The sequence below is a fragment of the Pogona vitticeps genome, chromosome 5 (genome assembly GCF_051106095.1).
Source record: "Pogona vitticeps strain Pit_001003342236 chromosome 5, PviZW2.1, whole genome shotgun sequence".
In the NCBI taxonomy this organism is placed as follows: Eukaryota; Metazoa; Chordata; class Lepidosauria; order Squamata; family Agamidae; genus Pogona; species Pogona vitticeps.
Window position 1 is genome coordinate 192,658,281 of NC_135787.1, and position 12,163 is coordinate 192,670,443.

General features: G+C 42.4%; 1 protein-coding gene across 2 annotated transcripts in view; it reads left to right on the forward strand.

Annotated features, from left to right (window-relative positions):
• Positions 1–12,163, forward strand: part of EXOC4 (exocyst complex component 4) — a 432,390-nt gene that overhangs the window by 45,972 nt on the left and 374,255 nt on the right. For both annotated transcript variants that reach the window (XM_073002480.2, XM_073002481.2), the window contains exon 4: positions 11,130–11,314. In XM_073002480.2, the coding sequence (XP_072858581.1) occupies positions 11,130–11,314 (185 nt within the window). The remainder of the gene's footprint in view (positions 1–11,129; positions 11,315–12,163) is intronic.

Genomic DNA, 12,163 nt, shown 5'->3' on the forward strand with positions numbered 1-12,163 from the left:
GGATAGAGTGATGGACTGGGACACTGGAGAACAGGGTTTAAATTCCCACTGAAACTCACTGGGGGAGTGAAACTGGTAAAACCACGCCTTAAATATCTCACTTAAATCCTCTATTAAGGTCCCAATAAGTCAGTTTTGATTTGGCAGCACAGAACACACACATATTCAAAATACATGGAGGGACCGTGCTTCCCTATGTTGTCCTTAAGGTGAGAGAGAGGGTGCTGGTTGTGGATCTGTTTATTTTTAGAGGCAATGTGATAATTAGTATTATACCTAGCTCTTCCTTTTTCTGTTGACATAGTTCAGTTTAAAGGCTAGGTAGGTTGATCCTGTAATCTTTAAAATATATAAGAAGACCTTTAAAGTTACAGTTTACAAAAGTTTCCCCATTTGAGTAAAAGGTACAGCAAGCAAAAGAGTCTTAAAAAAAATCTGGTGGCAACAAACTCATTTACCAAAATCTGGAAGCACTACTAATAGTTAGAAGACCAGTGGGTTGTTTTGTGGTGTTTTCGACTGCTGGCTGTCCCGAAGCTAGTTTCTGTTGTGTGTATGGTATCCTGCTGCTGGTAAAGTATCAGCCATCATGGCATGGAAGCTCCCTTTAATGGGCTGGAAATTCATAACTGTTGATGACTTGCGCTGTAGCTGAGCAGAAAGATGTCAGATTTCTAGTCAACATCATCTATAAGGAAAAATGTAATGGAAAGCCGCCTTCTGCCACCGGGACTTCTGAGAGATTTTATTATGAAGTTAATTTCTTAAGGCTTCTGTTATGAGCTATCTTCTCATTTGTAACTACTTCAATTTCTCCTAACATGTAGCTTCGGAAAATCTTTTCTGGAACTCTGGTGTTAGTTTGATTGTTACACCGTCTCTGATTTATGGGTTTATTAATTTCGTCCCAAGCAAACTAATGAAACCTATCCAAAGGGACAGGAGATGTTCACGAACTTGAGGATAATGGAGGAACAAAGTACAAAACTCTGCCAGCAAATCTAGATTGCCTTTCTATGTGTAAAATGGCACACATTTCTCAAACCCCTCAAAGGAACAGCAGAAATAGTTTGGCTTGAGTTTTGCAAAAGCTTGTATGGAACTGGACTTGGAATTAGGGTTGATTTTCAACTTTTGGAACCTGAAGAGAATTCTGGTCAGCCTTGAGTCTTACATTAGGGTCAGATTCCCTAAGGTGTTTCTATCTCTCTTCTTCATTGAATCTGTTAATGCTAGTTTTGAGTAACCATATCTCTAGGCCTTGTACATCTTTGCTTTAAAGCTTCCACACAGTTGAAATATGTGTCAGAACATGGATTTTCCTTCATGGATTCAAGCCGGCTTGGCTTGAGTGAACACTTAGAATAATTATCTGTGTGCCATAATAATACAGTTAAGGGCTAAAGATTGCTCAACATTATGATTTTTCACGTTGCCATAGTCTCTCGAGACTGAAGGATGCCTAAGATAATGATTTGTACTTTTAAATTATGTGGGCCTCTGGGCTGCAAGGTCGGAAGACCAGCCGTCGTAAGATTGAATCCACGCGATGGAGGGAACTCCCGTCGCTTGTCCCAGCTCCTGCCAACCTAGCAGTTTGAAAGCAAGTAAAAATGCGAGTAGATAAATAGGGACCATCACGGTGGGAAGGTAATGGCGTTCTGTGTCTAGTTGCGCTGGCCACGTGACCACGTAAACAGTCTTTGGACAAACGCTGGCTCTATGGTTTGGAAACGGGGATGAGCACCGCGCCCTAGAGTCGGACATGACTGGACTAAAAGTCAAGGGGAACCCTTTACCTTTTTAATAGGGCTTTCAAGGTGGTAAATGTGCTTGTGGCGTCCACCCTCATGCCCCTTGCTTGACCTTCAAGCCTCTGGGCACACGAAGGCAAACACTCACTTCTTTTACACTTGCTGCCGCCAGGTGATTTATAAATCACCGTTTACTTCAGAAAGACTCAGGTCCACACTTCAAGTTCTTTCAAGTACTTATTGAATACATAGATTAATTTGTGAATATCTTCAGTATTTAATCATTCCTCAGAAGTTCCCCAAACTACAGACTCTTATTATACGGTCTCTCCTGCCTGACTCTCTTACATTTCTCTTACTGACTCTATCTTAACTTAATCTTCACACACTCTGACTTGGACTCTATTAATCTCACACTCTGACTGAAAAAATTGACTCAGGCTCCGCCTCTTATAGTATCTGTCTCGGCTCCGCCTTTCAGCAACATGAATATTCAAAAATCATTACATTATACAACAAGAACCATAGATCAACTAAATAGAGAACACTACAGTGCTATTAAGGAGTGGTTTTACCAGTGCCACATCCTCCAGCGACTTTCCATGACTGATCTGGGATTTAAACCCAGGCCTCTTGAGTCCTAGTCTGTCACTGGCCACATTGAATATTTTAGGCTATAAGCTCTTTCATTTTTAGAATATAATTAAACAATCATTTTTTGGTATTTCTGTTTGCACCAGTTTTTGGAGTGAATCCTGACTTAAGTATTTGCCTTCAACTTAAGTTTATTTTTCAGGTTTTTAAGAATTTCTGTGTGCAGTTCTTCCATAGCAGTAAGATTTTTGGATGTTTTCAGCAGTTTTGAAGTATTTTTGTGCATATGGAGCAGAGAAACAATGTAGATAAATAAAGCTTGTAGAATTGGACAAGCTGATGTTGCCTGGAATCATTGCAAAATAACAAGATTATATCTTGATATCCAGATGAATTTTGATATGATTGTAAATGGTTATCTGATGTCATTTTGTTTACTATTTATATGCATTGGTATATTGTTTATGGTTAATTTTTATTTTTATTGTTACTATTATTTTTCTCTTCATTTATTGATTTATTTGTACTAAGTTAATTTTGTCTATTATCTTTCCCTTTCCTTTTCTTTTCCTCCCTTTTTTCCCCTTTCCTCCCTCCCTCCCTCCCTCCTCCCTCTGATGGAATGGAAGGCCTGCCCTCCGCTGTCGTGCCACCACCTCCTCCCTGGACCCTTGCCCGGCCTGGCTAATCAAAGCAGCCAGGCCTACAACAACGGAATGGGCTACTGTAATAATTAATGGGTCTTTCCTTGAGGGCAGATTTCCATCAGCCCTCAAGGAGACACTCATTAGGCCCATCAGGAAGAAACCAAGTTTGGCGGCGGACGAGATTGGCAATTATAGGCCCGTCACCAATGTTTCTTTCCTAAGCAAGGTGGTCGAGAGGGTGGTGGCCGATCAGCTTCAGGCGCACCTGGATGAAACAGATGCCCTGGATCCATTTCAGTCGGGCTTCAGGCCGCGCCATGGCACAGAAACGGCATTGGTTGCCCTGTGTGATGACCTACTGAGGGAGGCTGACAGGGGCAAAGTGTCCCTACTGGTCCTCCTCGACATCTCAGCGGCCTTTGATACCATTGACCACGGTATCCTCCTGGGGAGGCTCTCCGAGCTGGGAATAGGTGGTCGGGCATTGGCCTGGCTCCGTTCCTTCTTGGAGGACCGTCCCCAGAGAGTGCAGCTTGGGGAGAGTCTTTCAGCCCCGTGGAATCTCAATTGTGGGGTTCCACAGGGGTCGATCATCTCCCCAATGCTGTTTAACATCTATATGAGGCCGCTGGGTGGGGTCATCAGGGGATGTGGAGCTCGGTGTCATCAGTATGCCGATGATACTCAGGTCTACATCTCCTTTCCACCCACCGCAGGAGAAGCCGTTCTGTCCCTTCAGCGCTGCCTGGGGACCGTACTGCAATGGATGCAGGAGAACGGGCTGAGGCTGAACCCGGACAAGACAGAGATACTAAGTGTGGGTGCCCCCACAGTTGGGAACTTGGGAAACTCCCTCTCTTTTGGGGGGGTGACCCTTCCCGCTAAGGATGGGGTCCGCAGCTTGGGAATCCATCTTGACCCGGCGCTCACTATGGACTTCCAGGTGACGTCGGTGGTCCGAACCGCCTTCTACCATCTCAGGCGGGTGGCCCAGCTGCGGCCCTATCTTGATGTTGGGGCGCTCACCACTTTGGTGCACGCGCTCGTAATCTCAAGATTAGACTACTGTAATGCGCTCTACATGGGGCTACCTTTGAGGCTGCTGCGTAAACTTCAGGTGGTGCAGAATGCGGCGGCCAGACTCCTTAGTGGGGTGAGAAAATTCCAACATATCTCACCCACTCTGGCCGCATTGCATTGGCTGCCCATCCGATTCCGCATCGACTTCAAGGTGTTGATGCTCACGTACAAAGCCCTAAACGGTTTACGGCCTCGATATTTGGCGGAACGCCTTCTACCACCAAGTTCTACCCGTGTCACTCGCGCAAGCCAGGAGGTGAGGTTGAGGAGCCTAACGCCGAGGGAGGCCCGGAAGGAAAAGACAAGAAGTCGGGCCTTCTCGGCGGTGGCTCCTCGCCTCTGGAACAACCTACCTCCTGAGATTCGTGTGGCTCCCTCGCTGGGTATTTTTAAAAAGCAATTAAATACAATGATGTTTCGGCAGGCCTTCCCCCCCACCCCCCGTTAGCTAATCCTGATTTTCCTTTTTTCTTTTTCTTAGTGTATAATTTCATGGTTGAAAGTTTTCTTCTTTGTAAATTTGTTTTTAGTTATTGTTGTACCCCTGTTGTGAGCCGCCTAGAGTGGTCTATTGACTAGATAGGCGGGATATAAATAAAATAAATAAAATAAATAAAATAAAATAAATTAGTTGTAAATGAGATAAATGCCAGCTGTGAGGAAGGGAGGTTTCTGATTTTTTCCAAGCTGTTGATAGTATCAGCTCATTTGCAGGATAAGGCCAATGCACCTTGTTTTCAGAACTCTGGACAAATGAATGGGGGACATGAAAAGGAGAAATCTAAGCTTTTTAAAATGTTTGTTTCAATTTTTTGCATATTTTTCTTATGCTTGTTACACTTTGGCTGTGTGCTATAACTGCTATTTATTTTTTCTGTCAGTGCAAAGGATAAAATACTATACTCAGGGCCCAGGATTTATTCAACATGTATTGTGTCAATTGTAGATTTTAATAGAAATATATGGCAGGAAAAAAAATAAGAAATTTGAATGGGAAAACATTTATTACATGAAAAATATAAAAAACCTAAAATAAACATTGAAAATGTATTGTACTGTCCAAATATGGTATTAGGAGATTACATCAGCTAGTAATTTGTACTTTAGAGGAAGGGCTCAGCTAACCTACATATCACATACAGTGGTGCCTCACTTGACGACATTAATTCGTTCCAGCGAAATTGCTGTAGAGCGAAAATGTTGTAAAGCAAAATAAAAAGGCCAATTGAAATGCATTGAAACCCATTCAATGCGTTCCAATGGGCTTAAAACTCACCGTCCAGCGAAGATCCTCCAGAAGGGCAACCATTTTCCATGCCTGTGCAGCGAGGAATCCGTCCCTAAGCACAGCAGGGGGCCATTTTCTTCAGCCGGCGGCCATTTTGAAACCCGACTGTGAACCATAGATCTAATAAAAGGAGAACGCTACACCGATGATCAGCTGTTTTTGATTGTCGTAAAGCGAAAATTGGTTCCCGAAGCAGGGAACCGATCATCGCAAAGCAGAAAAACCCCATTCAAACTGTTTTGCGATTGCAAAAGCGATCGCAAAAAACTCATCGTCAAGCGGATTCATCGTTAAACTGGGTAATCATAAAGCGGGGCACGACTGTAATTAGTCTTTGTATTTCAGCATTTGAATTACTGAAGTAATTTTTTTTGCCATTTGATCATACTTTTAGTAACACATACATTGCTTATGGATTAAAAATACCATCTGCAGATAGACACTAGAAAGTTTTGTATTAAAAGGGCTGACATTTACAATATATACTCATATTTGATTTTTTATATACTCCAAGCGTATTTTGCATTTTTGGCTCTTATTTACACAAATGCTTGCTTGCTAACTAAAATGTTTAAAAAAAGAGAAGGATTCAATTTTTTGAACTTTTAAGTCAAGATTTTGAAGAGTATCCAGGATAGAAGAATTGAAAGTACATCTTCTGTGACCAAAATTAAATTCTTGGTCAGATGTGTATATAACACAAATCTTTAAGTCTCTTATAGAGAGTGTGTGTCGATCTGGAGCCCTATGAAGGCACTCAGATATTCCTACACGGAATCTGTCAAGATTGATCCAGAATTTGCTTTGCACTAGAAATAGGACATTCAAGTTTGCAGGAATCCTACCCTCCCAAGGCAAAATTCTCGGGCAGGGGAGCAAAATGAGAAAGCAAAAGAAAAGTGTCTCCACCACCATACATCCTTTTTGTTTCTTCTTTGAAGGGGAAGGAGAGGGCCCTGGTTCTTGCTGGGAGTCCCAGTGGCTCCTCCTAGGAGTCACCACAGTGCTCCATGGGAAAGGAAATTCTGCTGATGGGTTCTCTTGGGTCACTGTGTTGAAGGGGACTATCTGGCTCATTCTGCGATGTTGTTAAACCCATCAAAACCCATAACTATTCTTAATGTTGTCACGTAATAATAGGGAAGAATAGACCCATGAGGCCTTTAACCGGATAGGTTTTGATGGAGATGAGTCTACATCAACACTATAGTCTCAGTTCTTCAAACAGACTTGGCTTTCTGTTTGGTCTCTAAATGTTTTCCCAGATAAATGTTAGTAATGGTCAGTAATGAAGAATGAAATGTGTTGAGTAGGAAAGCGAGGGATTGTTTAAATGGAGTTTGCTGAAGCGTCGCTCCTGCTTCTAAGAAGCTCTAAGCCCCCCCATAACATTGTACCTTGGCTATGCTGTTTACCTCAAGGATTCAATCACTCTAAAAAGCTGCGCTGCCAAGGCCATAACTCCCCAGCATGTCTCGGGAAATATGAAGTGTCATTCTAGGCAATTTTAAAGAAAAAGATGGCTGCGGTTTTCACCAAAGAAGAAAATTAAAGCCCCATTGCCTTTCTCACTGCCTGCTTTTAATACTACACTAAATGATTGACTCTTTGGTTTGCTTTCCCCCCCTCAAGGCTTGCTTGAGAGCTTTATGCTGATATAATAGTTTAGTCGTTGTGTATAGCCTTTCTTTGTAAAACAGGAAAACCGTGGGGGGGGGACAGATGGCTTGTGAAGAAATGAAAAATGGAGTCTTGGCCTTAAATGTCCTTTGGAACCTCTGCCTGCTGTTCAAAGCCCTCTTTAATCCCATCTTCCAAAGTCTCTCAGTTTGTTCCAATGGATCTTGCTGGACCCTGGCACTAAATCAAGCCCAGAGCTTACAAGTGAAGTGTTGTACCTGAGATAGTTGCCTACATAAGTTACTTTATAGATAAGATGAGTGGGGAAAAATCTGATTTCAAATGTAACATGACGAATGGAGATGATAGTCCTTCATTGGTTTAAAAAATAAATAAATCTTTAAAAGCTACTTTTTTGCATTTTTGCAGACATTTTGAGAGACATTTTTTCAAGTTATATGCCATCAATCCTCACTTGCCAAAGTAGGTAAAAGTAATGGGTAAAGTAATAAGTAAAGTCGTGAGTTATTTTTAAATGGCATTAAGTAACATCAACGAACTGTTCTTTAAACATGAGAATGAACTGCTTAATTAAAAAAAATACTTTGCAAGCTTTACTGAGCCCGGATAGGGATATCAAGAAGGAATGAGGTAGTGGAGGAGTTCAAGCACTCCAATAGATGCTCTCCAGCAGAATATTTTGCTGTAGAAAATACCTTAGATCAAGGAATTTTCAACAAGATAGCCCAGTTAGTCTATTTAATCATGTATAAAAAATTAAAATGAAAGAGTTGTAGCATTTTAAAGACAGGTAGATTAATTTCAGGGTGAGCTTTTGCGGATTGCAATGCCAAGGTATGTTAGGAAGTAAATTGCAAAACACAAAAGCTCAAAGTGAAATCAGTCAGTCTTTAATGAGGTATAACTTTTTTGGTTTTATTTCAGTTGTACTTGAGTTGTCAAGGACTTGGCAAATTGAGTAACCACACAGACTGCAGAATGGGATAAGCAAGAGCACTCCCAGTCACACAAAAGGGTGGATTGCTCTTACTTAAAATACGTGTGGTTGCGGGAAATTTGGTGAAATACAGTGCACCCAAAATGAACCAAATAGCAAGCTATATGCTTATCTGATTGCCACCAGGGTCTTCTAGGAGAAGAGGCAGCCTATGTAACCTCAGGCGAGCTGCATGATCCCAGGAGGCCCACCAGAAGAAGGGACTGGTAAACCACTTCTATGCCCAGAAAATTCTGAAAAGGGTCATTATAAGTCAGACTTGACCTGATGTTCTTCTTCTTGTTGTTGTTTAGTCATTTAGTTGTGTCTGACTCTTTGTGACCCCATGGACCAGAGCATGCCAGGCCCTCTTGATTTCCACTACCTCCCGGAGCTTGGTCAAATTCATGTTGGTCGCTTCGATGACACTGTCCAACCATCTCATCCTCTGTCGTCCCCTTCTCCTCTTGCCTTCACACTTTCCGAACATCAGGGTCTTTTCCAGGGAGTCTTCTCTTCTCATGAGATGGCCAAAGTATTGGAGCCTCAGCTTCAGGAGCTGTCCTTCTAGTGAGCACTCAGGGTTGATTTCCTTCAGAATGGATAGGTTTGTTCTCCTTGCAGTCCAGGGGACTCTCAAGAGCCTCCTCCAGCACCACCATTCAAAAGCATCAATTCTTCGGCAGTCAGCCTTCTTTATGGTCCAGCTCTCACTTCCATACATCGCTACTGGAGAAACCATAGCTTTGACTATGTGGACCTTTGTTGGCAAGTTGTTGTCTCTGCTTTTTAAGATGCTGCCTAGGTTTGTCATCACTTTCCTCCCAGGAAACAGGTGTCTTTTAATTTCTTGGCTGCTGTCACCATTTGCAGTCATCATGGAGTAAGGTCTGTCACTGCCTCCATAACTTCCCCTTCTATTTGCCTGGAGGTGATGGGACCAATGGCCTTGATCTTTGTTTTTTGATGTTGATCTTCAGACCATTTTTTGCATTCTCCTCTTTCACCCTCATTAAGAGGTTCTTTAATTCCTCCTCACTTTCCACCATCAGAGTGGCATCATCTGCATATTTGAGGTTGTTGATATTTCATCTGGCAATCTTAATTCCGGTTTTGGATTCCTCCAGTCCAGCCTTTTGCATGATGTATTCTGCATATAAGTTAAATAAGAAGGGTGACAATATACAGCCTTGTCGTACTCCTTCCCCAATTTTGAACCAATCAGTTGTTTCATACCCAGTTCTAACTGTTGCTTCCTGTCCCACATATAGATTTCTTAGTATGACATGTAGTAATTATTAAATCAAGGAAGTTTGCATTAGGAGATGTTGTTAAAAAGGAGGTTGGAATGAAGACCGTTGGCATCCAAAATGGAGCATCATCTTAATGTAGATCAGACTTGCATAGGATAAAGGAGCCGTTTGCATCCTTAATTTCCTTTTTGATAAGTAGGCAGCTTCCTTTGAACCAACAATTGGCTTATAATGAATTGTAAATTCCAGTCTTTCCTGTGGAATATGTTTTCCTATTAGCATGAAGCAACAAATTGTTTCTCCCAGCATACATAGGTGGATCATCCATATTTTTCCTTCCTAGCTGACTAAACATAGACATTCTGGACTTTCCTGGGACTAGAAAGCAAGATTTTTTTGTTAGAAAGTTCATAGAACTGAGGCGAACTTGATGTAACAATCCCTCTTGATCAGATTGAAGAGATAAGTTCCTAAGTAAATGAGTCGGAGACCACGTTTTCATATCTGCATCCATCATCCCCACTCTCAAGTGAGCTATACACCGGTATGAGGTTTATTTCTCATGCTAATGATGTCTTGGATTATTAAATGAAATATTGTTTAATTTGCTACAAGCTATTTATGCTCTCTGCGTACCTCTTCTGTTTCTTAAGGCATGTATACTGAATTCCTGCAAAATGAGTTTTTCTTTTTTTGTTGCCGGTCACCTTTGTTTTAATTGGTTCATGATGAAGTGTATCCAGTGCTGCAGGCAAATTGGGGACTGATAAAATTAAACAGAATTGCAGAAGCATTTGTCAGCTGTTGTTTTTTTTTCCCCAAAATCTCATGGAAGGGCACCTTAAACACTTTGTCAGATGTAAATTGGTCCTGTTGTTGTGTCCCCCTCTGTGGCTCTTTTTTCGACTCGTGCTTCTTATTTAATCATAGGATACATATAAGAATGACTGAGTCACACATAATTCTTGATGTCTATGGTTGGGAGAGACCAGTCAGCTGCTAGTGGAGCAGCAAAAACTAAGGAAGGAAATATATTTCAAAGTCCCTGCCTTTATTACTCAGCAGTGCCCACTGTCTTTCCTTTACTGGGGCCACTGATGGAAGCTGTAATGGTGCGCTATTTGTGGTTTTTTATAAAGATTCCAACACTCTTAAGTTTTCCCCAGGCAGAATTCTGGAAGTTCTAGCCGACAAATACATACCTACAGACACCTTTCAGTCGCCTGGACAAGGCTGATACTTCCTTCAAGGCATCTTCATTTCCTGCAGCAGTGCTTCTTGGGAGGAAGCTGCCCGAGCACTTCCGGGGCTATTATTCTTGTTGCTCTTTATGCTCTGTAGAGGTCAGCTCCTGAAGAAATCACCACCTTAGAAGAATTCTGGGATTTGGAGTCCCGAGTAAGCAAGCAAATAAACGAAATGAATGACATTCGCTGTTAGGTTTTGTACACTGTCAGCGTTTGAGCCAGTTAGCGGCAAAAGCCGGAATAGGGTAGGGATCGATGTCACAGTGTGTCGAATGGAGAGCAAGTCCAGAGGAGTGCTACCTATTTATAAACAAATAAGAAATCCTTCCTCAAAATTAATTCGCTCAGTGAAGCCTTTTGACTTAACTCCCCAGTCATCGCTCCTATGTGAAACAAAGTACAGTATATGGAATTAGTCCCAACAGACATTCTTTCAGTGTTAGCCTTCTTTCCGACCCCCGTCTTCCTTTCCTATAGCTGATTGGCTTTTTTGAGCACAGACCGATTCTTGTTTGTTCCTATAGAAAATGTCATCTCCTTTATGGTGTTGTCGTCTTGATTTGACCTAGCCAGAGCATTCTGCTAAGTGAAAGGTTGTCGGTGAAAATTTTGAGAAGCCATTGAAACATAGCATGAATTTTCTTCGTAGGTGTCCGCAGTGGATTCCCTGGAGGGACCCTTGCTTCAGGTGGAGGGACTGAGTGATCTGAGACTGGAACTCCACAGTAAGAAGATGAATATGCACTTGGTGCTGATAGACGAACTGCACCGCCATCTCTACATCAAATCCACCAACAGGGTTGGGCAGCAGAGCAAAGAAAAAGGGAGGATAAGGTTGGTCTAAGATGGCAAGGCATAATTATTTGGAAAACGTTATGTAGGCTGAGTCATATCTCAGCGAACAGGAAGACTCAAGCCAGCTACTACTGGTCTTAATTTCCCCTTTGAAGTAGCAGTTGTGGAAGGCTTTTTGGCTGGCTGGCTGCTCTCCTTCTCTACAGAATGCCTGATAAATGCCTGAGTCCAGAGGCTATCCAGAACTGCTGCAAGACCATGCTCGAGGTGTTAGATATGAGACATTGACTTACACTGCATTGGTGCAATGATCTTTGTAGCTCAGGAGTACCAGTGCAGTGTCTAAAAAGCAAAAAGTGTGCTCCTGAAATACTGTCTCATAGTGTTTAAAGCACTCTCTGGGTGGTTTACAATTTTTTAATTAATTTTATAGGCGACACATTGCTCCCTGTGAGCTGTGCACTCATTTCACCAGTGTTGGGAGGATGGAAGGCCCGAGTCAACCTTAAGCTGACTGTCAGATCTGTTGGTATCGAATGCTGACCGGGAGCAGAATTTTGGCTGCAATGCTACTGTTTAACCCCAGTGCCACAAGGTTCTTTCTAGATGAAGACAGAGCTGTTTCCTACCCTTGCTACTTGAGGCGCAGGAAATAGAAATGGGGAACCCCCTCTACCTCTTCAGTAACTGTCTTAGGGTTGTAGCTAAATTAATGTGGTAGCCTGTATGTCATAGTTTTGTAAATGTTAGGGGTTTTTGAGTTTAGAGGTGGGGACAGGGCATCCTCTGTCGAGTGGGCTTCTGACTCCTTGGTGTCCCTTCTAGCCCTAGACCTGGATAAGGCAGCATTGCATCTGATGCAGGAGCATCTGCATGGGTTTCCACAGA